General features: G+C 43.1%; 1 protein-coding gene across 2 annotated transcripts; it reads left to right on the top strand.

Moving 5' to 3' along the window:
- The first annotated feature begins 828 nt into the window (after nucleotides 1-828).
- LOC115164895 (noelin) lies at nucleotides 829-18,032 on the top strand. 2 transcript variants are annotated; one of them, XM_029717798.1, is made up of 6 exons: nucleotides 829-1,236; nucleotides 5,797-5,946; nucleotides 6,700-6,855; nucleotides 8,025-8,244; nucleotides 15,122-15,228; nucleotides 15,812-18,032. In XM_029717798.1, the coding sequence occupies exons 1-6, from the start codon at nucleotides 1,171-1,173 to the stop codon at nucleotides 16,487-16,489; spliced, it is 1,377 nt and encodes a 458-aa protein (XP_029573658.1). In that variant the 5' UTR covers nucleotides 829-1,170; the 3' UTR covers nucleotides 16,490-18,032. The 2 variants fall into 2 exon arrangements, with proteins under 2 accessions (XP_029573658.1, XP_029573657.1); XM_029717797.1 differs by lacking the exon at nucleotides 829-1,236 and adding an exon at nucleotides 2,529-3,559.
- Nucleotides 18,033-26,032: the final 8,000 nt, after the last annotated feature.

Here is a 26,032-nt window from a genome sequence, read left to right as displayed (position 1 = left end):
GTAATTGAAATAACTGTACGAACATAAATAACATTGTTTCCTTATAGCAAGACTCCCATCTAGTAACACAAATACCACTGTGTTTCAGGTTGACATGGTTAGATAGAGGAGCTATTTACACTAGCCTACAGTTCATAGGAGAAATAAAATCCCAGCAGGGCTACTATTCAGTTTTTGAACTGGGTGCAAAAAGACAAACTGCTTTCCTTGACTTGTGTCTTCTTTGTGACATTGGCTGGTTATACCACACATTCTTCTGCACCTCACTTTCCATTGCATCCCCTCCTTTTCTTGTTTCCCTCTACCCTTTTAGAAAATATCAAGGAAGGTAAAGAGGACGAAGGGAGATTAGGAAATGCCATCTAAAGACCTGGACAGGGGAAAAAGGAATCTAGAGACAGGAATCTAGGAATCTATTATCACAGGGTTGAACTACAAAGAGTTCAAATGAGATAGGTATGTAAGACATGACTTTAGTGAGTATTCACAGCATGCACATAGTAACCAAGACAAAGGGTGCAGCCTAAGCTTTCGATGGATGCCATGATTTCATGCTAAACTATTTTGAGAGGTATGTTTAAGCAAACAGCAATATGGGAATGCTACTATGCTGTAGCCTACAACTATTAAGTATGGTCTGACTTCACATCTCAGCAGATCCCAGGACCCATTTTTGCATTGAATCATAGTCATTATGTAGGATTCTGCATGTTATTAACCCCATTCTTTCTATAGAAACCTGTTATAGAACCTCTCTTCTCATATGAGCCCACTCCAACCCCGCCCAATCATTCTTGAATTCCACACGCCCGTTCCTGTCACATCCGGTTTCAGCACCACAGCCAGCTCCCTCCCGCATTCTCACACACACCCCTGTCCTTGTTTTGCGGAGCCAACTTTTGCGATTGTTTTTTCTTTCCATGCTTCTCATGCGAGGTGGCTGACAGAAGGAAGACAGAAGGAAAGGGATCTTCTGCACAACGCACTGAGATGAATTGAACATCATGCAGTGACTGCTCCTCACACTAGATTTGTTCTTTACCTTTAATTGTGTGCTTAGCGCTGCAACGAAGATTGCAAGACGACGTGTAAAAGAGGAAGAAGACATTACAGTGGAAAAAGACAATCTGCATGTGAAAGCACTGGATCTAGTGCTATCGGAGGCAAGCGATGCAGCCTACTAACAAGCTCCTGAGTCTCACCCTCCTTGTCTTGATGGGCACCGAACTCACCCAAGTAGGTTTATAAACGCCATTTTACTCCCCATTTAAGATACCCAAACCATGCTTAGCAAATTATCCTACAAATTACCTATTTAACAACGTTGTAGGCCTTGAGATTAAGAGATTAAAATAGATCATGATGAAAGATAAAGGGATTCCATCATCCTCGTAAAATTGATAAGCGCTAATGTGCGTTCAGAGGCATTTCTGTAGACAAACTATCTATTGTATCTATAACAAAAATTGGACAAAATCAAAATCATCTATTTATTTAATCAGTGAGGTAGGGTAGGCTATACTGAAATGTTTCAATTGACGTTTCACATTCAATGCATCGAACTAATTCCAAATTCACTCCAATTAAGCTATGTGAGCGATAGGGTAATCTACTTTATAATGTCTACATTGAAATACGCGAGAAATTTCACACTGACATCCTGCATCTAGACAATTGTAATTTGATTTGATAGTCCAAATTTAAGAAATATGTCAGATAAAAGGCTTAATTAGAAATCTTATTAAAGCAATGCATTAACCAGATTCCACCCCAGATTGTAGCCTAACACGAATAGACTTTCTGGTTATACTAGCACTACAGACAGAAATATGAAAACAAAACTATTTCAACACAATAATAATAGACTGCTGTTATTGCTCTAAAATTCTAAACAATTACAAAATATTTGACTTTTGCTATGATTAATAACTCGTATTAATTTGTAATGGTCTCCATGAACATGTTCTTCTTGTCTCCATCTTTCGAAGGAATTGTTTCTCTATTCAGAGATGCATTGCACTCACAGTGCCACAGCGCCTCCTCCTGGCTGCCACAATACAACCTGTCAAACTTTCCTGGACAACAACAAGGGTTCAAGCTTTTGTTCTAGACTAGCACTAAGATACTTGATCGCATACTTAATCAACTAATCATCAAGCTCGTGATTAGTTGAATGAACTGGCACCAAATGTCTGATTCATTCAACTAATCATTCTTATCGCATTCATGATGCTGGTTTGGCAGGCTATGGCAATACCAGGAAGATTATTGACTTTTGAATTCCTTATAATCAATTGTCTAGTTAGTATTATGAACAGTAAATGTGATGTAATGTATGTTAACACCTTCTTTTTGATCCCAAACAACTAGCGCAATATAACCAACAACAAACAAAGAAAATAAATATACATAGCTTATTAAATGTGGAAGAAATATATTATATATTTTTTAAACAAAAAGACAAAAAGAACCAACAAAACAAGAGATGATGCAAAACAAATGTCTGTAACTCATGAAAGAGAAAATAAACAGAAATATATAGTTTTTAAAGGTTATCTTGTTGTTTTAAAAACGCAATACTAGGCTAAAGTACCTGACAAAGTGACGTGCAATACCGTTCGTAACGACAAGGTGGCGGAATGTCCCTCGATATCCCCGGACCTGGTTGGTTAAAACAGGCCAAGGGCAGTGCATTAACTGCATTTCAGTACAGATGCTGAATATCCCGTTATTGCGCCACGGACCTTCTTTCTATGGCACCCGTCAAAAATTGTGGCTGATGGTTTCAATGTGATTGGATTATTCCAGTTCTTGTCCGCATAGAGTCATCAAGCCACCGTTATTAAAGTAGCCAACCTACACAATTACGCTATCCAGTCTGAAAATGTCGTTTAGGTTCGTTTTGTCTCCATTGCGTTTGCAGGGATCATACTTAAATTGAATCTATCACACAATTGACTTTAATGTCTGAAGTTATGCTATTTAGATATTGTTTTCCTCTCATGGCATGTTCTTGTATTTGGTGGCAAGGTACATAGTCCTGTTCCGCTGTGGCAAGCGCCAAAGCGTGGCGCCATGAACTTCATTTCAACCGAAGGTTGTTCTGTCCGTGCGCGGTGGGCGGGGGTATTCAGCGAATGGGAGAGGCGACTGAATCCCTGTCATCTTCTAAACTCGAACGCGATTGCGGGAGAACCACTTCACATTTTCCAACAACTGCATTGAGCCATCATCAAAGTGGCTTTTGAAGAGAGCAGAAACCACCTGTCAGCCAGAGATGTTCAAACCTAAACGCAGCGCTGTTGCTGTCCCGCCGTTGCATCCAATGATTGGCTATATGAATTGTCTAGTTAGTTCTTCACTGGAATGTGGACAAGGACATTTTTGGTAAAACGACAAGAGCGCAGATATGTCGGTGCCTTTACTGAAGATTGGAGTGGTGTTGAGCACGATGGCTATGATTACTAACTGGATGTCGCAGACGTTACCGTCCTTGGTGGGACTTAACGCCAACAAGCTCTCGGTAGCATCAGGAGGGACAGCGGACCGGAGCACCGGCGTGAGTGACAGCAGATACAGGAACAATTAGAACCATGTACAGCAGAGGGTAGATTGCAATAGTTATTTAGTAGGCCTATTCCTATAATTGATACCTAATGTTGGTTGGAAATTGAAAGAAAAAAAAACAGGTGTTGCTTCTGCATCAAAAAAAGGACTGTAATGACTATAGCCAAAACGAGTAGGCCTATCCAGAAACATATAACGTTAGCTGAAAAAACGGCAAACCGTTACCTTACTATTCTTGTTAGCCATAGTGCAGGTTTCAACAACTTTCACACATTCTTTGCTAAATGGTTTAACTGATATATGTTGGAGAAGAAGTGTGGCAATGATGGACAATTATAACAGTTCTGAGATTGTCTGTGACTAATGTAATTGAATATAAAGAGCAGATTAATGCTACATTATATAAGAACACTAACAGATAATGTAGTCACATTGTAGACAATGGATTTTAGCATAATACACTGCATGTACACTGCACTTGTCAGGGATAATCTAGAGCCATATTTCTGTTCATATGTATATTTATGGCTCTGGGTTCAACCATGTAGTAGTAAAGTTGTAACCAATCCAATCCTCTGTATCGATTTTTTACTCTGAAGGCTTAGTGCTAAATAGGCTTGGTCCTCTGTAGTTGACTTTGCAGAGCATAGCGCTAACACCGCCAGGATAGTGTGTTCGATACCCCGTACCACCCGTACATAAAATGTATGCGCGCATGGACTTTAAGTCGCTTTGGATAAAAATGCGAAATGGCATATGTATATATATATTGAATGACTTTATTGGAGGTTTGAACATGTAAGGTTTCCTTGACATAAATGGCACAGATTACATTCCTGTAAACTACATTAAGTATTTAGAAATACTAGATTATGACTTAATATCATCACAATGCAGCAAAGCTATTTGAGTAGATTTACAAAGTTGTTTCCCTCAATTTGATGTCAACTCCTCTTGTCAGCCACATTGCCTTTAGAATATGGATAGTCATGTTGATGGTCAGAGATTAGGCGGGAGCATACGGCAAGGTTCATCACTACAGATGGCATTTTATGTAACCATATGTCATCATCTAAGAAAAAGGTTATGTAAATCCCTGTGGTGAAAATATTCTGCATCAAACTGGCACACATTTCTTGGCAGAGATCATGCTTTTTGTCCAAACCTCAAAAAATGTAATGACATAATTTTGGAGTAAACTAATATGTTTTAGATAAGAGTAGTAATGTAGTCTATGTTAAACCCTACACACTACGGAGCCAATGTGAGTCGTGCCCTGCCAAGCCAAAGCAAGCTGAACTGTACTGGCTTGGTTACCGTGCTGGAGAGGACAATGTGAAGGAGAAATGTCTGAACCAGCCAGTATGGTGTAAACACGTTAATACTGTCACATCACATCTCTATATGAATAACCTTTTTTCATTCATCTTTCTCTCCCCCTCTCTCAATGTCTGTCTATCTCCCTGTCTGTCTATCTCTCTCACTGTCTGTCTATCTCCCTGTCTGGCTGTCTGTCTCTCCTTCCCTATCTGTCTTTCCTTCTCTCTCCCTGTCTGTCTATCTCTCTCACTGTCTGTCTATCTCTCTCACTGTCTGTCTATCTCCCTGTCTGGCTGTCTGTCTCTCCTTCCCTATCTGTCTTTCCCTCTCTCTCCCTGTCTGCCTATCTCTCTCACTGTCTGTCTATCTCCCTGTCTGGCTGTCTGTCTATCCTTCCCTATCTGTCTTTCCCTCTCTCTCACTGTCTGTCTGTCTGTCTATCTCTCTCACTGTCTGTCTGTCTGTCTGTCTGTCTGTCTGTCTGTCTGTCTGTCTGTCTGTCTGTCTGTCTGTCTGTCTGTCTGTCTGTCTGTCTGTCCCTATGTCTTTCCCTATCTCTCCCTGTCTATCTCTCTCTCTCACTGTCTGTCTATCTCTCTCCCTGTCTGGCTGTCTGTCTCTCCTTCCCTATCTGTCTTTGTCTGTCTGTCTGTCTGTCTGTCTGTCTGTCTGTCTGTCTGTCTGTCTGTCTGTCTGTCCCTGTCTATCTCTCTCGCTCACTGTCTGTCTGTCTCCCTGTCTGTCTTTTCCTCTCTCCCTGTCTGTCTCTCTCCCGGGCTGTTTGTCTTTCCCTCTCTCTCTCCCTATCTGTCTTTCCCTCTCTCACCCTGTCCTGTCTCTCTCCCGGTCTGTCTGTCTTTCCCTCTCTCTCCCTCTCTCTCCCTCTCTCACCCTGTCTGTCCATCCTAGGTGCTCCCAGCCAACCCTGAGGAGTCATGGCAGGTGTACAGCTCAGCCCAGGACACGGAGGGCCGCTGTGTCTGCACTGTGGTGGCACCTCAACAGTCCATGTGCTCGCGGGACGCCAGGACCAAACAGCTCCGACAGCTGCTAGAAAAAGTAACCCCCCCATGTAGCATGATGTACTACAGTACCCATAACCCCCACTACCAGACCTCCACTAGAACAAGCACCATTCACCAGTTGCACCATGACAACCATCTCTCCCTCTCTCATTTCTCTACATCATCTTCTCAGCAGCAGCAGCCTCTGGCCAGAGGACTAGAGTTACTTGTATGGCTCCTTGACAATAGCACTTCAGTTCACCCTGTATTGCCAATATTGATTTTCTGTCATCATCATTTGATATGATCTGACATTCAGTCTTATACAGTAGATTTGTTTGGAGGCCAGATGTTGTGCAACTTTGGCACCTTGATGTGGAACAACCAGCAGTCCATGTATGGCATACTCTCAATCTCTATCACTGCTGTGGGTCATTTGGGGTCAGAAATGGATGTCTTTCTGATTTGGCTTGATCTTTAAGTACACATAACAGTTAGTTGTTCTTGAGCACCTGAAATGCTGTATTCTCTGCCTAGACACGTCAGAGTTATACAGTGTCCGATTTTGCAGTCAGTTATCCACACCATATCTACAAGAAATTGTGTCATACACCAACATTGTTGAAGGAGCATTGATGGCTAAAGTCTATATCTTTGCATTTATTGGGTGTATCATTTGTTTATTTTCATTCCAAAAATGGAATTAAATAATAAGCCTGGGAAGACCCGAATACACAAGTGTTTAGGGCTGTATTTAGGTATATTTAGGGCTTTAAGAGACATGTTTTTCTATTTTCCCCTGTGTTAGGTCCAGAACATGACCCAGTCTATCCAGGTGCTAGACCAGCGGACCCAGAGAGACCTGCAGTACGTGGAGAGGATGGAGGTCCAGCTGAAAGGTCTGGAGACCAAGTTTAAACAGGTGGAGGAGAACCACAAGCAGAACATTGCCAGGCAATACAAGGTATGTCAACATTTCTCTTAGGGTTGCTAAATTCCGGGAACTTTCAATACATTTCCTGTTTTTCCTGAAATCCTGGTTGGAGGATTCCGGATTTCCTGCTTATTCCCTCCCGATTCCGGGAAAACCAGGGAATTTATTTAATGTTCCTGGAATTTTGGAACCCTACTCTTACATAGACAACATTGTACAAAGATGTGCTGTAAGTGGAGTTCTGGGTCCATATTTATCAAGCCTCTCAGAGTAGGAGTGCTGAGCTACGATCAGGTCCTTACTGGATGTATTCATTCACATCCTAGATCAGCACTACTACTCTGAGAAGCATGATACATACAGCCCCTGCTGTGTATGAAACCCGTACACCTAAATGCTTGTCTCTGGAATTAAAATGTAACGTCATCAACTATTTTGATGACGTTTATGTTTGTTAGTGTGTGTGTATGTTTGTGTGTGTTCCCCACCTATCCTCACCAATGCTATGTTTATGCTATGTGTCTGTCATGAGCAACCCTGGGAGTGATGACCCTTGCACGTTTTGTGTGTGTATATTAGGCTAGTGAGTTAGATTATTCAACACTCAACAGTATCTCATTTTCTTGCTTGCAGGGCTAACTTTAGGAAATTATATCAAAGCTGCAGAGACTGAAGAGGCAGTTCTATTCCAGTGTTCTATCCCTGAACTTGACCACTGACTATTTGCACCATGCAGTTTATTTGAAAACTAGCACCCTTTTCACCCTCAGACCTGCACTACTCTTTGCATTTCTGCATGTTACTGTCAATGCATTCCATCAATAGATTTAGTTCAGTTTTTTTAATTAATATTACTTTAGTTTTATTCAATTCCATATCCTGTTTAGTTTTGTCAATGCATAACTGGTTATCACAAAAAAATACAGAAACATTGTTGTATGTGACACAAAAGCATGTAACCCTAAGATGTTGCATTTTAAAAGGTGAAAATAAAATATTTTCCCAATTGTTTTTGGTGTACCGAGGACTTGTTTCATGCTGCTTATGTTTGTGATGATGTCACATCCGTTAATGATACTGTTGAATGTGTTAGGTCCACTCTGAACTCACCATAGGGAGACAGCCAGAGTAGGGCAAGACAGGTGTGGAACACCCATTTGCTCGCATAACACTGAACCAAGCCTATTTTAACCTTTCAGGCAATAAAAGCGAAAATGGAGGAACTTAGGCCATTGATACCAGTGTTGGAGGAGTACAAAGCCGATGCAAAATTGGTATTGCGGTTTAAAGAGGAGCTCCAGAATCTGACGTCTGTGCTAAACGAACTCCAGGAGGAGATCGGCGCCTATGACTACGAGGAGCTACAAAACAGAGTGTCAAATCTTGAAGAGAGGCTTCGTGCATGCATGCAAAAATTAGGTAGGCTCAGAGAACACCGAAACACCCCCTTTGCTTCCTTGTGCAACGGGCCAATCAGATTTATAGTAGTCATTCTTCTCACACCAACAGATCTCTGTCTATCCACCGCACCTATGGTACATGCTCTACATTATAGCTTTAACATACTCAGTCATTCTCTGATGTTAGGCAATCACGTGCCTTGACTACACATCAATGCATAATAATATTGCTGATGAAAAAAAAAAAACAGTTCTCATATGTCAGGTTAGATGCTATTTAAACATGTTAGGATTTAGAGTTGTTAGATGGTGATTTGGATTAAGTTTTGCTAATGTAATCCTATTAAACCGAAATTACATCCCTATGTTATGTGTGCCCAGAAATGAGCTGTGAGCTTATGTCCACTTCTTGGCCAAAAGCTTCACACCATTGTAGCGACAGTCATCTAAAAAGAGTACCAGGATGTAACAACTGACAGATTATTTCTCTCAGTAGTCTCTTTGTTGCATGGGTTGTTCACAGGATTGTATACAAGGGCAAAGTAGATGGCATGATGTGTGTCTAAACCAAGGGCTCTCCCAGCATATACAGTATCCTATCTGTCACCATATTTATTCGATTGATGTCGTGACAGGCTAACAGTAAGTGAAAGGCTGAACAAATCGATGAATGGTGCAAAATACATGATTCAAAATAAAATCGGAGGAAATAGGTAGAAGAAATCCAATTGTAAGGAATGAGGCATTGAAGTCGTTTTCCTTTGTGCCACTGTGCTTTGACTGTTAGGATGCTGACTGTAGCTCTAGGGATGACGCTGTAGGCAGGGAGTAGAGCCAATGTGCTGGCAACTTCTTAGAGATTAAAGAAGGGCTCACTTCAATTTCAGAGGATTATCCATTTTTGTTTCAAGCGCTCAGCAATAACTCTCCAAGTACTATAGCTATGGTAGACAGCATACACTACCCAGCTAGCACATTTGGTTCCTTCGAAGTTGTGGGAACAACTGCTTTTGGTTTCACATTGGTTGTGGGAAAGAATGACTGTTTCCTGACTAGTAAAATGTAATGTTTTTTTAAATGTTCTGAGAACAGAAGCGGAAATTTACTCTTGTTTCCTGAAAGTTTTATTAACACTCTGAGAACGGTAATAATAGGTTATTTGGAGGTTTTTGAATTACTTCCTTAACTTTCACTGAATGTATCAATAAGACTTTTAATAACACTGCTAGCTTATTTTGGGTTAACTTTTTTTTTTAACTCCGAGCACAGATGGAAATGCATTTCCTTAGGCATTAATCATGCAAACACCTTTATTTTTTATTGTAACACAGCATCAGTGAGATTTGAACATATAATCTTCTGTTGTGAATCCATGGAATTAGTGTACTGCACCACCGTGATGGAGTGAGGATGGGTTTTTTTTACGAATACTAAGCTGTTCATTTTAGTCTATTCAAACAGAACCCATTTCAAAGAAAACAAGCACTTTTTCAGTTCTGCCCACACATTTTCTATAGGATTGAGGTCAGGGCTTTGTGATGGCCACTCCAATACCTTGACTTTGTTGTCCTTAAGCCATTTTGCCACAACTTTGGAAGTATGCTTGGGGTCATTGTCTATTTGGAAGACCCATTTGCGACCAAGCTTTAACTTCCTGATTGATGTCTTGAGATGTTGCTTCAATACATCCACATCATTTTTCATCCTCATGATGTCATCTGTTTTGTGAAGTGCACCAGTCCCTCCTGCAGCAAAGCACCCCCACAACATGATGCTGCCACCCCCGTGCTTCACGGTTGGGATGGTGTTCTTCAGCTTGCAAGCCTCCTCCTTTTTCCTGCAAACATAACGATGGTCATTATGGCCAAACAGTTCTATTTTTGTTTCATCAGACCAGAGGACATTTCTCCAAAAAGTACGATCTTTGTCCCCATGTGCAGTTGCAAACCGTAGTCATGCTTTTTTAATGGCGGTTTTGGAGCACTGGCTTCTTCGTTGCTGAGCGGCCTTTCAGGTTATGTCGATATAGGACTCGTTTTACTGTGGATATAGATACTTTTGTACCTGTTTCCGCTAGCATCTTCACAAGGTCTTTTGCTGTTGTTCTGGGATTGATTTGCACTTTTCGCACCAAAGTACGTTCGTCTCTAGGAGACAGAACGCATCTCCTTCCTGAGTGGCGTGACGGCTGCGTGGTCCCATGGTGTTTATACTTGCGTACTATTGTTTGTGCAAATGAACGTGGTACCTTCAGGTGTTTGGAAATTGCTCCCAAGGATGAACCAGACTTGTGGAGGTCTACAATTTTTTTCTGAGGTCTTGGCTGATTTCTTTTGATTTTCCCATGATGTCAAGCAAAGAGGCACTGAGTTTGAAGGTAGGCTTTGAAATACATCCACAGGTACACCTCCAATTGACTCACATGATGTCAATTAGCCTATCAGAAGCTTCTGAAGCCATAACATAATTTTCTGGAATTTTCCAAGATGTAAACTTCTGACCATCTGGAATTGTGATACAGTGAATTATAAGTGAAATAATCTGTCTGTAAACAATTGTTGGAAAAATTACTTGTGTCATGCACGAAGTAGATGTCCTAACCGACTTGGCAAAACTATAGTTTGTTAACAAGAAATTTGTGAAGTGGTTGAAAAACGAGTTTTAATGACTCCAACCTAAGTGTATGTAAACTTCCGACTTCAACTGTAGTAGAAAGTCTACATGGCCACTTGATTATTTTTAGTGGCAGTTTAGACCCGAAACAGACACTGAAGTTCGCCGCACTCTACCTTCTCAGACTGTTAGCTTACGTTAGCGAACAGTCGTGGCTAATACAAAACAAGTCGAATATGTTAGCTAACATTAGCCACAATTCACAAACTATTTCCCTTGTTGAATGCAACTCTGTAGGAAACGTAATGCTGCAGTACAGACATTTCCACAGAATAACGTTATTTCTTAACGTTCTCTGAACTATTTGAGAATATTCCCAATGTCAAACCAGTTAGAGAACGTTCCCAGAACATGACCAACATTTTAATGAAATGTAACCATATTTTAACTTTTAGGAAACGTTCTGTTAAAGTAATGAAATACCAAGAAAATGTTTTTTTTTGTCAAGTTCCTTAAATGTGCTGAGAATGTACCAAAGCCAAGCAACTATCCTGCACCGTTACCTGAAAATTGTGGGAAGGTTGTATGCAAAATAAGGACAACCACGTTCTCACCAAGCTCTAAGAAACATATGGTTCTCAGAACGTTATATGCTAGTTTGTTATCTTGGGAAAATGGGGGCAGATATTTGTGTAACCCCCAACATTTATTTCTGGACATGAAGTTAGGTGGAGGAATTGTGTGAATTGACTCAAACTTTAATATTGCACTTACTGTTCCTGTTCTTAATATAGCATATGAAGAGGGGAGCAATTGAGTGTGTGGTTTATGTAAAAACAGAAAAGTCAGTTTTCATTATTCATAAGTAATGTTATCATTTATCTATGACATTGAAAGGATGTACAAAGAGACTACAAGCCACAAGGTTGGGCATCACTCCTTGGAATTGCCCATTTCTCATCTTTGGCTCACACCTTGTGGTTGTGTGGTCTCTGTACAACAGTATCCTTTCAATGTCATAGATAAATGATAACATTACTTATGAATAATGAAAACTGACTTTTCTGTCCGAATACATCATTCTGAGGCAGAGAAATCGGTGGCTAAAGCAGGAGATCTAGATTCTGGTACATACATTTATACAGTATCTACACAGTTCTTTCTAGAAAACCTCCAGCTAAAACAGTATTGTCAAAACCTGAAGAAATCACCAAACTGATCAATAGATTGTAATACTAAAGCTGGATAAACTGTCACGCTCGTCGGAAAGATGAGTTCCACATCTTTAATATACAGTGAAACTAAGAAAACAACAAACATGCAACGAACGTGAAGTCGTAGTTCTCGTAGTGCTCAACACAAAAACAATATCCCACAATGCAGGTGGGAACAGGAACTCCTTAAGTATGATCCCCAATTAGAGACAATGATAATCAGCTGCCTCTAATTGGGAACCATACTCAAACCCAAACATAGAAATATAATTGACTAGAACACCCCCTAGTCACGCTCTGACCTGCTACACCATAGAGAACCAAGGGCTCTCTATGGTCAGGACGTGACAGTACCCCCCCAAAGGTGCGGACTCCGGCCGCAAAACCTGAAAACAAATGGGGAGGGTAGGGGGAGTGATTAGTGTCGGTGGCGGCTCCGGTGCAGGTCGTAGCCCCCGCTCAGACCCCGGATCCGGCCATCGCACCGGGCTGAACACCGTGCCTGGACTGGGCATCGGCGCAGAGGAAGGCTCCGGACTTGGAGCGGGACTGGAAGCCGTGCCTGGACTGGGCACCGGCGCAGAGCAAGGCTCCGGCCTTGGAGCGGGACTGGAAGCCGTGCCTGGACTGGGCACCGGCGCAGAGCAAGGCTCCGGCCTTGGAGCGGGACTGGAAGCCGTGCCTGGACTGGGCACCGGCGCAAAGGAGGGCTCTGGCCATGGAGCTGGGTTTGAGGCCGTGCCTGGACTGGGCACCGGCGCAGAGCAAGGCTCCGGCCTTGGAGTGGGACTGGAAGCCGTGCCTGGACTGGGCACCAGCGCAAAGGAGGGCTCTGGCCATGGAGCTGGGTTGGCCGCCATGCCTGGGCTGGGCACCGGCGCAGAGGAAGGCTCCGGCCTCGGAGCGGGACTGGACGCCATGCCTGGACTGGGCATCGGCGCAGAGGAAGGCTCCCGCCATGGAGCAGGACCGGACACCGTGCCTGGACCGGCCACCGGCACAGAGGAAGGCTCCTGCCCTGGAGCTGGACTGGACGCCGTGCCTGGACTGGGCACCGGCGCAGAAGAAGTCTCCGGCATGGAGCAGGACTGGACGCCGTGCCTGGACTGGGACCGTTGACCGTCACTAGAAGCTCCGGGCCATTGACCATCCCTGGAAGCTCCGAACAGTTGACCGTCCCTGGAAGCTCCGGACCGTTGACCGTCACCGAAAGCTCCGGACCAATGACCATCACCGAAGGTTCCGGACCGATGACCGTCACAGAAGGCTCCGGACCGTTGACCATCGCTGGAGGTTCCGGACCATTGACCGTCACTGGAGGTTCCGGACCGTTGACCATCGCTGGAGGTTCCGGACCGTTGACCGTCGCTGGAGGTTCCGGACCGTTTGCCGTCGCTGGAGGTTCCGGACTGTTGACCGTCGCTAGAGGTTCCGGACTGTTGACCGTCGCTGGAGGTTCCGGACTGTTAACCATCGCTGGAGGTTCCGGACTGTTGACTGTCGTTGGAGGTTCCGGACTGTGGACCGTTGCCGGGGGTTCCGGACTGTGGACCGTCGCCTGAAGCTCCGGACTGTGAACCGTCGCCGGAAGCTCCGGACGGTGAACCGTCGCCGAAAGCTCCGGACTGTGAACCGTCGCCGGAAGCTCTGGACTGTGAATGCGCACTGGAGGCCTGGTGCGTGGAGCCGGCCCAGGTGGCACCGGACTGGTGACACGCTCTTCAGGGCGAGCGCAGAGAGCAGGCACAGGACGTACCGGACAGGGGAGGCGCACTGGAGACGTGGTGCGTGGAGCCGGCACAGGTTGTACCAGACTGGTAACACGCTTTTCAGGGCCAATGCAGTGCCGAACACACCAAACCATCATTTCTCTCTCTCCCAACTTCTCCATCGCCTCTCTGACGGTCTCTGGCTCTTCAGGGCGAGTGCAGGGAGCAGGCACAGGACGTACCGGGCTGGGGAAGCGCACTGGTGTCCTCCCATGATTTCCTCCCAAGTCCAAAACTCCTTTACCTCATTTACACGCTGCTTGGTCCTGCGTGGTGAGATATTCTGTCACGCTTGTCGGAAAGGACGAACCAAGGCGCAGCGTGAGTTGAGTTCCACATCTTTAATTAACAGTGAAACTAAGAAAACAACAAACATGCAATGAACGTGAAGTCGTAGTGCTCAACACACTAACACAAAAACAATATCCCACAATGCAGGTGGGAACAGGAACTCCTTAACCTGTTGGGGCTAGGGGGCAGTATTTGCTCGGCCGGATAAAAAACGTACCCGATTTAAACTGGTTACTACTCTTGCCCAGAAACGAGAATATTCATATAATTAGTAGATTTGGATAGAAAACACTCTAAAGTTTCTAAAACTGTTTGAATGGTGTCTGTGAGTATAACAGAACTCATATGGCAGGCCAAAACCTGAGAAGATTCCATACAGGAAGTGCCCTGTCTGACAATTTGTTCTCCTTCTGTGGCATCTCTATCAAAAATACAGCATCTCTGCTCTAATGTGACATTTTCTAAGGCTTCCATTGACTCTTAGAAGGCGCCAGAAAGTGGAATGACGTCTCTGCAGTCTCTGGGCGAAAAACAGCAGGAGTTTTTGTGAGTGGTCAGGCAGGGAACAATGACACTGGAGATGCGCGTCCACGAGACGACTCCATGTTTTTCTTTCGGTCTTTGAATGAAAGTCACCCGGTTGGAATATTAAGCGTCCCACCTTGCCCAGGGAGGTTAAGTATGATCCCCAATTAGAGACAACAATAATCAGCTGCCTCTAATTGGGAACCATACTCAAACCCAAACATAGAAATATAATTGACTAGAACACCCCCTAGTCACGCCCTGACCTGCTACACCATAGAGAACCAAGGGCTCTCTATGGTCAGGGCGTGACATAAACAAGTCAAATTGATATTGTCATTTTCAACAAAAAGTATAGTAGGTATAGTTGATCACTGACCTACACACGCACACACACACACACACAATGTTTTCCAACCTATTAACACCATTGATAGTCCAGAGATGAATGCAGTATCTTGCATTGTGTCTTTGGCTCTTGCAGCATGTGGGAAGCTGACAGGGATCAGCGATCCAATTACCATTAAGACGTCTGGATCAAGGTTTGGATCCTGGATGACTGACCCCCTGGCTCCTGAAGATGACACTAGGGTAGGTCTGGTCCTGCAATGCCTATGCTATTCATTATACAGTTAACACAGACTCACCAAAAACTTTGTTATCAATTATGCAATTAGATGACACTCAGTACAGATTTGCAGTGTTGTAAAATATAATCTGTAAGATGTTAGCTTGTATGTTTGTATTAACAGGTTTTATATAAACCAGTGATTATTGACCAGAATGGATCACAACTTTAGTAATGTGTTCTCATGCCTCACTGTCTGGGATTTGCTCACTGGCCTGAAAAGAGAAGTTAGCACCACAACACATTCTGAGGCTAATCTGGAAGGTAGCTACATGTCCTGGTTGTCATTGCAGTAAACTATGTAATTCTAGCGAATGAAAGACATGAATCACAGGATTGGATAAAAGTTATTTGTACATTTTTATGTGTTGCACATACTGAGATATCACTCATTGTCCTGCCGAACTTGTGTTGTTAAATTCATTAAGGAATACCCCTGACATTGGGGTGGACATACTCTATCCATGCACTACCTGTTCTCTTGCTAAATTCAATATCATACTATACCTGAGATAGACTTTCTAATGCTCTTGTATTCCTTTCTAGGTGTGGTACATGGATGGCTACCACAACAACCGATTTGTGCGGGAGTACAAGTCCATCTATGACTTCATGAATTCCGACAACTTTACATCTCACCGCCTCCCCCACCCGTGGTCAGGCACTGGCCAGGTGGTCTACAACGGCTCCATCTACTTCAACAAGTTCCAGAGCCACACCATCATCAAGTTTGACTTCAAGACCTCCGTCATCAGCAAGTCACGCCAGCTGGACTACGCTGGCTACAACAACATGTACCACTACTCCTGGGGCGGCCACTCAGACATCGACCTCATGGTGGACGAGGGCGGGCTCTGGGCCGTTTACGCCACCAATCAGAACGCAGGGAACATTGTCATCAGTAAACTGAACCCCAACACCCTGCAGATCGTCAAGAGCTGGACTACCAACCACCCCAAGAGGAGCGCAGGAGAGGCCTTCATGATATGTGGCACGCTGTATGTCACCAATGGCTACTCCGGTGGGACCAAGGTGTATTATGCCTTCAGCACCAACTCGTCCACCTACGAGTACATTGACATACCGTTCCAGAATAAGTACTCTCACATCTCCATGCTGGACTATAACCCTAAAGACAGAGCACTGTATGCATGGAATAACGGTCACCAGGTGCTTTACAATGTCACCTTGTTCCACGTCATTCGGTCAGAGCAGGAGCAGTAGATAGCTAGCCATGCTGTTACCTTCTCAGTCACCGGCAGACCTGGGTTCAAATACTATTGGATAACTTTCAAATACTTTTAACATTTGTGTTAGCCTGCCTGGAGTGCCAGATGGGCAGGGTTTGCAGTTTTGCAACAATTGTATTAATTCCATTATACCAGGCAAGCCTAATCAAGCCCGGCTATATCATGCAAATTTGAACCCAGGTCTGGTCCACGGATGCTTCAAAGTAGAGGAGATACTATATGTAACTGTGGAAGTAGAGAAGTATCCTATATTTTACTCAGTAACAAGAAATACAGTACCTAATGATATATAATGTATAGAAACAAAGAGTAGAACAGGAACAGAAAAGGTCATGCCTTTCTTGTTTTAGATGACTTCAAATGGCTTATAATGATTGTGTTTTTATGGAATTACCCACTCTTCACTTGTTTTTATTTCATCACAGATAGTGCAGCCTATTGTATCATAGTTTTGAATTGAATTACATTTGGAATTGAAGAGAGATTATATCCCGGGCCTTGTTTATCAACCTGTATAAAGCCAAACTGTAGGACACAAACACACAATCATGACCATTTTCCCCAGGTGGGTGATCCTCATTAATGAATTCATTAATTAATTATGTTACATGATCAGATGGTAAAGATGGTCAAATGTAGCAGCAATGTTTCCATGTGACTCGATTCCTGCTTCTGTAAAGGTGGAGACTAGTGATCGTCCTAACACAGAGCCATGTGCAGAATAGAAATCCAATTCTATCCCCATGTGTTGGTAGCAAAATAACTTGGAAAATGTGTAATGGCACCTCAAAACATGTACTCAGTCTTTCCTGCGCAATACAACCTCTCAGGAACCAATATAACACAACCTGTCGTTTGCATGGAGTCATCTACATGGACATTATAGGATCTGAGTATGATTGATAAAGGAGGTCCAATGGAGCACAGTTTCAAGAATCCAGTCAAACCACGAGTCAATGACAAAATACTGTATATCTGGGAACACCGACTACAGACTGTTGGAAGCACCGTTTCATTTCTGTGTCTTTGTGATGGTACGATGTATTTTCTCTTTTTCTATCTTATTTTTGCATGGGCATTTTTACTGACCAAAATGGTTTTCTTCTCCGGATGTATTTTGCAATATTTGATGCTGTAGTGCAGGAGACTAGTTTAGCACTGTTAGAAGGCAGGCTTTTTACTTTCTTATTGTCATTGGGGTTGATATATGTTCTTATTGTTGGTATTGATATTTACTGTGATAGCCTGTCTTTGTAGATTGGATTGTATTGACATAATTTGTCTAGCTCATATAGTTCTGTCTGGCGAAAATAATAACTATAACAATCACAAGAGAATGTACCAAACAATGTATCTCTGAGCCAGTGACATATCCACTGGCTGTTTTATTCCATTTGACTTCACAAGTCTACTGTCTGTTTCTTAGAGAGATCAATTGTGACATCTTATTCTGTTGAGCTTGCATATGTGTTGTATCTGCAATAACATTCATATAAATAAACAAGATCTTTGTTCTACCATTGACTCTCTCAATCTCTGAAAATAAACTTGTGAATAAGATGAATTGCCTCAATCGAACCCCTTTTTGCAATGCTCTTATAAAATGCACAGGTTTTCAGTTTAAAGAAGTGTGGGAAAGGGTCTTTTTCGGAGACATCCATGTCTGAGAATGGCATCAACCAGAGGACCTATTCACCTTTGAATGAGCAGGTTACTTGTCAAAACAATGATTATCTGAGATATAGTCTCCTATTTGCAATTTGTTAATTTCACATATATTTAGATAAGTGCTACAAATCTCAATGTCCAAATTACATGTTCAACTGTTTGATCAATGGGGCATAGGACAATCTAACACAAAAACACACTACAACCCAGACGATAACAAAATAGGAAAGAAAGTACATTAAAGACATGTCCAACAGGGCACATCACGTAATTTCAACCTGTATAATTGGGTAATATTTTGTTGAGACATTGATCAATGAGATTACAATTTATTTTCACCCACTCAAAAAGACAGCCAAAAGTTAGTTTACTTTCCAATGTGGTATTACTATGCTTTCAACTATTTAAAAGCACAATCAAATGAAAGAACAATGTCTGATTTTTGGTATAGTTGTTATCTAAATGTGTAATTACAGATATCTCATCATGATATAGGAATGATAGAGTATGGTCACAGTTCATTTGCTCTGTTAAACATACACTTTGGAATGACTTTGATAGCAACAGTGAATCCATTTCATTTTTAAGTTTAGCTCCTCTCACCAATCACTCTCCTGATCACACATTGGTAATAGTCAGGGCTTGGTTAAAACCCTGGATGGGAGACCACATGGTAGCTGTACTGTAGATAGATACATTCTCTGGTATGAGGTGCTGCCCAGCCATTGTTTTTTCCAATAGTGGATATAACGTTTTAAATGTGACGTTGTTTTAAAGGTACAAATGGAACATATTTTGTCTATGTTGAAATGTGGTTAGCATGATGACATAATCCTGTTTACCCTCAAAACATAATCCTGTTTACCCTCAAAACAACAGTTGATTACTTTTTTCAAATCCAATGTATTTTCCATGTAGATTCCATATCACAATATGTTGACAAATTATGTTGGCAAAATGCATTGAAAAAAGCATTGATTCAACCAGTTTGTGCCCAGTGGAGTTTCTCATTTTGCTATTGTAGCTCATCTGGACCCACAATTACCTCTCCATGGCAACGGAGATAGACTGTAATAACATCTTTCCGTCTGGCAGAGGGGAACAGCTGGTCTGGACACAGCGCCGTACATCGCTGACTGAACTTCTGCCACAAAACACAACACGCTTTATTAGCTGTCCCCACTTCTCCCAACACTGAGAAAATGATTTGTTTCACTTTGTGAATAAGGATGACGAACAACACAGAAGCAACGATGCCTATGAATGAAGACATCACACATCAGCATCTCTACCTCCAGGTTGTTGCACACCATTCACTGCAACTGTTATGTGGGAATGTTGAATCTGATGTAATATCTTGAATTAGGTTCTTTGGTTAGTACATTATCATTCCTGATGCTCCATGAATTCAGTGCAACCATCTCTTTCTCTAGAAAGAATACTGTGATACTGTAATCCTTCAGAATGCAATCATTGTAGTCCTTCTTTATCTAATGCATGCTGAGTGAACTCTAGCAGGCCATTATAAATGTACTGACCACGTCTTCATATTCTGCCGTCTGCCCGCTACATAACCTATCCTGTGGTAGCAGTTTTGTTTTAATAACACAAACCTGGGTGCTTATAAGAAATCCCGCTATGCCCTCAGACGAACCATCAAACAAGCAAATACATGATTAAGATTGAATCCTACTACACTGGCTCTGACGCTCGTCGGATGTGGCAGGGCTCGAAAACTATTACGGACTACAAAGGGAAACCCAGACGCGAGCTGCCCAGTGACGCGAGCATACCAGATGAGCTAAATGCCTTTTATGCTCGCTTCGAGCCAAGCAACACTGACACATGCATGAGAGCACCAGCTGTTCTGGATGACTGTGTGATAACGCTCTCGGTAGCCGATGTGAACAAAACCTTTAAACAGGTCAACATTCACAAAGCCGCTGGGCCAGACGGATTACCAGAACGTGTATTCAAAGCATGTGCGGACTAACTGTCAAGTGTCTTCACTGACATTTCCAACCTCTCCCTGACCGAGTCTGTAAAACCTCCATGTTTCAAGCATACCACCATAGTTCCTGTGCCCAAGGAAGCGAAGGTAACCTGCCTAAATTATTACCGCCCCGTGGCACTCACGTCGGTAGCCATGAAGGGCTTTGAAAGGCTGGTCATGGCTCACATCAACAGCATCCTCCCGGACACCCTAGACCCACTTCAATTCGCGTACCGCCCCAACAGATCCACAGATCCGCAATCTCAATTACACTCCACACTGCCCTTTATCACCTGGACAAAAGGAACACCTATGTGAGAATGCTGTTCATTGACTACAGCTCAGTGTTCAACACCATAGTGCCCATGAAGCTTGTCACTAAGCTAAGGACTCTGGGGCTAAACACCTCCCTCTGCAACTGGATCCTGAACTTCGTAACGGGCCACCCCCAGGTGGTAAGAGTAGGCAAAACCATGTCTGCCATGCTGATCCTTAACACTGGGGCCCCACAGGGGTGTGTACTTAGTCCCTTCCTGTATTCTCTGTTCACCTACGACTGCGTGGCCAAACACGACTCCAACACCATCATTAAGTTTGCTGACGACACAACAGTGGTAGGCCTGATCACCGACAACAATGAGACAGCCTATAGGGAGGAGGTCAGAGAACTGGCAGTGTGGTGCCAGGACAACAACCTCTCCCTCAATGTGATCAAGACAAAGGAGCTGATCGTGGACTACAGGAAAAGGCTTGCCGAACTGGCCCCCATTAACATCGACAGGGCTATAGTGGAGCGGGTCGAGAGTTTCATGTTCTTTGGTGTCCACATCACCAACAAACTATCATGTTCCAAACATACCAAGACAGTCATGAAGAGGGCATGAGAAAACCTTTTCCCCCTCAGGAGACTGAAAAGATTTGGCATGGGTCGCCAGATCCTCAAAATGTTTTACAGTTGCACCATCGAGAGCATCCTGACCGGTTGCAGCACCGCCTGGTATGGCAACTGCTTGGCATCTGACCGTAAGGAGCTACAGAGGGTAGTGCGAACGGCCCAATACATCACTGGGGCCAAACTTCCTGCCATCCAGGACCTATATAATAGGCGGTGTCAGAGGAAAGCTCATAAAATTGTCAGAGACTCCAGTCACCCAAGTTATAGACTGTTTTCTCTGCTACCACACGGCAAGCGGTACCGGAGCGCCAAGTCTAGGACCAAAAGGCTCATCAACAGCTTCTACCCCCAAGTCATTAGACTGCTGAACAATTAACAAAAATCAACACCGGACAATTTACATTGACACCCCCCCTCCCCCTCTTGTACACTGCTGCTCAACGCTGTTTGTTTGTTACCTATGCATAGTCACTTCGCACCCACCTACCTGTACAGATTACCTCAACTAGCCTGCACCCGTGCACACTGACTTGGTACAGGTGCCCCCTGTATATAGCCTCGTTATTCTTATTGTATTACTTTTTATTCAAACTTTTTTTTTGCCTACTTGGTAAATATCTTCTTCTTCTTGAACTGCACTGTTGGTTAAGGGCTTGAAAGTAAGCATTTCAAGGTAAAGTCTACACTTGTTGTATTCGGCGCATGTGGCAAATAAAGTTTGATTTGATTTGATTGATTTGACCAGAGTGTAGTTGGTAATCAATCAAATGTATTCCTAAAGCCCTTCTTACATCAGCTGATGTCACAAAGTGCTGTACAGAAACACAGCCTAAAACCCCAAACAGCAAGCAATGCAGGTGTAGAAGCAAGGTGGCTAGAAAAACTTCCTAGAAAGGTCAGAACCTAGGAAGAAAACTAGAGAGGAACCAGGCTATGAGGGGTGGCCAGTCCTCTTCTGGCTGTGCCGGATGGAGATTATAACAGAATAGTGTCCCCAGTCCACCTGGCTGTGCTGCTGCTCCAGTTTCAACTGTTCTGCCTGCGGCTATGGAACCCTGACCTGTTCACTGTGATTACTATTATTTGACCATGCTGGTCATTTATGAACATTTGAACATCTTGGCCATGTTCTGTTATAATCTCCACCCGGCACAGCCAGAAGAGGACTGGACACCCCTCATAGCCTGGTTCCACTCTAGGTTTCTTCCTAGGTTTTGGCCATTTCTAAAGAGTTTTTCCTAGCTACCATGCTTCTCAACCCACATTGCTTGCTGTTTGGGGTTTTAGGCTGGGTTTCTGTACAGCACTTTGATATATCAGCTGATGTAAGAAGGGCTATATGAATAAATTTGATTTGATTTGAACATGGCCAAGATGTTCATAGATGACCAGCAGGGTCAAATTATAATAATCACAGCGTTTGTAGAGGGTGCAGCAGATCAGCACCTCAGGAGTAAATGTCAGTTGGCTTTTCATAGCCAATCATTCAGAGTATCTCTACCGCTCCTGCTGTCTCTAGAGAGTTGAAAACAGCAGGTCTGGGACAAGTAGCACATCCGGTGAACAGGTCAGGGTTCCATAGCCGCAGGCAGAACAGTTGAAACTGGAGCAGCAGCCCGACCAGGTGGACTGGGGACAGCAAGGAGTCATCAGGCCAGGTAGTCCTGAGGCATGGTCCTAGGGCTCAGGTCCTCCGAGAGAATGAAAGAAAGAAATAGAATTAGAGAGAGCATACTTAAATTTACACAGGACACCGGATAAGACAGGAGAAATACTCCAGATAGAACAAACTGACCCTAGCCCCCAGACACATAAACTATTGCAGCATAAATACTGGAGGTTGAGACAGGAGGAACACTATAGCCCTGTCCGACGATACCCCCGGACAGGGCCAAACAGGCAGGATATAACCCCACCCACTTTGCCAAAGCACGGTCCCCACACCACTAGAAGGATATCTTCACCCACCAACTTACCATCCTGAGACAAGGTCGTGTATAGCCCACGAAGATCTCCCCCACGGCACAACCGAAGGGGGGTGGCGCCAACCCGGACAGGAAGATCACGTCAGTGACTCAACCCACTCAAGTGATGCACCCCTCCTAGGGACTTGGTAATCCACTTGAATGTGACGCCTCCCCACACGACAACATGCTCCTCCATCGATTTTGGCCTGATTGCCTTCCCTTTCATGCCTGTTACTGTGTTGTACGCACGGTTTATTGCAATGAACCCATATTTAAGATGGAAACAAATCATCAATAAATAGTTCCTTTAAAATATTTATTTAGGAGTATGGTAGCCTGTACTCCACATCCCATATCACCCATGTGGATAGGCATATCCTTACACCTTGTTGGTGTCCTACTAACAATGTTCTAGTCTGTAACGGGGTGCGTACTGGCGGCAGAGAAGTCAGGCACAGGAGAGCAAAAACTGATTTACAATGGTGTCGTTTAATAAACATAAAAACCACTGTAAACAGAACAAAACCCAGTATCCACCAGCATAACGTACACAAGCACTACAAGAAACAGTTCCGGGCAAGGACATGGGGGGAACAGAGGGTTAAATACACAACATGTAATTGATGGAATTGAAACCAGGTGTGAGGGAAGACAAGACAAAACCAATGGAAAATGAAAGGTGGATCAGCGATGGCTAGAAGGCCGGTGACTTCGACCGGCGAACGCCGCCCGAACTAGGAGAGGGACCGAGTTCGGCGGAAGTCGTGACATAGTCATTCAAGTCTGAGTAATTACATTAGCACAGATGGTGTGTTTGTATTATGGATCCCCATTAGCTTCCTGGGGTCCGGCAAAATATATATTTTTAACCTTTATTTAACTAAGCAAGTCACTTAAGAACAAATTCTTATTTACAATGACAGCCTACTGGGGAACAGTGGGTTAACTGCCTTGTTCAGGGGCAGAACGACAGATTTTTACCTTGTCAGCGCAGGGATTCGATCCACCAACCTTTCAGTAACTGGCCCAACTAGCTAACAACTGCTACCTGTCGCCCCACGAAGGCAGTTTATACAATTTTAAAAACATTACAATACATTCACATATTTCACAACACTCTGTATACCCTCAGGCCCATACTCCACCACTGCCACATATCTACAGTACAAAATCCATGTGTACGTGTGTATAGTGCGTATGTTATCATGTGTGTGTATGCATGTGTCTGTGCCTATGTTTGTGTTGCTTCACAGTCCCCGCTGTTCCATTAAGTGTATTTCTATCTGTTTTTTAAATCTAATTTTACTGCTTGCATCAGTTACTTGATGTGGAATAGAGTTCCATGTAGTCATGGCTCTATGTAGTACCGTACTAGTACTAGTCTGTTCTGGACTTGGGGACTGTGAAGAGACCTCTTATGGCATGTCTTGTGGGGTATGCATGGGTGTCCGATCTGTGCAACAGTAGTTCAAATAGACAGCTCGGTGCATTCAACATGTCAATACCTCTCATAAATACAAGTAGTGATGAAGTCAATCTCTCCTCCATTTTGAGCCAGGAAAGATTGACATGCATATTATTCATATTAGCTCTCTGTGTACATAAAGTACAAGGGCCAGCCATGCTGCCCTGTTCTGAGCCAATTGCAATTTTCCTAAGTCCCTTTTTGTGGCACCTGACCACACGACTGAACAGTATTCCAGGTGTGACAAAACTAGGGCCTGTAGGACCTGCCTTGTTGATAGCGCTATTAAGAAGGTAGAGCAGCTCTTTATTATGGACAGACTTCTCCCCATCTCAGCTACTGTTATATCAACATGTTTTGACCATGACATTTTACAATCCAGGGTTACTCCAAGCTGTTTAGTCACCTCCACAAGCTCAATTTACATTTACTTTTTTTTACAAAATTGAGTTGAGGTTTAGGGTTTAGTGAATGATTTGTCCCAAATACAATGCTTTTAGTTTTAGAAATATGTAGGACTAACTTATTCCTTGCCACCAACTCTGAAACTAACTGCAGCTCTTTGTTAACTTCTATGGGCTAGGTGGCACGCCACCGTCCCACTCTATTCAACAGCCAGTGGAAGAGTGTGGTGCGAAATACAAAACCTCAAAAATGCAATAATTTAAATTTTTCAAACATACGACTATTTTACACCATTTTAAAGACAAGACTCTCGTTAATCTAACCACATTGTCCGATTTCAAAAAGGCTTTACAGCGAAAGCAAAACATTAGATTATGTTAGGAGAGTACATAGCCACAAATAATCACACAGCCATATTCCAAGCAAGCATATATGTCACATAAACCCAAAACACAGCTAAATGAAGCACTAACCTTTGATGATCTTCATCAGATGACACTCCTAGGACATTAAGTTATACAATACATGCATGTTTTGTTCAATCAAGTTCATATTTATATCCAAAAACAGCTTTTTACATTGGCATGTGATGTTCAGAACATGCATTCCCACCCAAAACTTCCGGTGAATTTACTAAATTACTCATCATAAACGTTGACAAAATACATAACAATTATTTTAAGAATTATAGATACAGAACTGCTTTATGCAATCTCTATGTCAGAGTTTAAAATAGCTTTTCGGCAAAAGCACATTTTGCAATATTCTGAGTACATAGCTCAGCCATCACGGCTAGCTATTTTGACACCTGCCAACTTCTGGGCTCACTAAACTCAGAATTACTATTAGAAAAATGGTATTACCTTTGCTGATCTTTGTCAGAATGGACTCCCAGGACTGCTACTTCCACAAGAAATGTTGTTTTTGTTCCAAATAATCCATAGTTATGTCCAAATACCTCCGTTTTGTTCGTGCGTTCAGGTCACTATCCAAAGGGTAACGCGCGAGCGCATTTCGAGACAAAAAAATTCTAAATGTTCCTTTACCGTACTTCAAAGCATGTCAAACGCTGTTTAAAATCAATTTTTATGGTATTTTTCTCGTAAAATAGCGATAATATTCCA

The sequence above is a fragment of the Salmo trutta genome, chromosome 27, assembly GCF_901001165.1.
Source record: "Salmo trutta chromosome 27, fSalTru1.1, whole genome shotgun sequence".
Taxonomy (NCBI): Eukaryota; Metazoa; Chordata; class Actinopteri; order Salmoniformes; family Salmonidae; genus Salmo; species Salmo trutta.
Note: the sequence above shows the minus strand (reverse complement) of the source record. Positions and strands in the feature narration are given on the sequence as shown.

Coding starts and splice junctions, on each gene's coding strand:
- LOC115164895 (XM_029717797.1), top strand. CDS start 3,410: ATGTCGGTGCCTTTACTGAAGATTGGAGTGGTGTTGAGCACGATGGCT. Junction 6,856..8,024: donor ACATTGCCAGGCAATACAAG/GTATGTCAACAT, acceptor TTAACCTTTCAG/GCAATAAAAGCGAAAATGGA. Junction 15,229..15,811: donor CTCCTGAAGATGACACTAGG/GTAGGTCTGGTC, acceptor ATTCCTTTCTAG/GTGTGGTACATGGATGGCTA.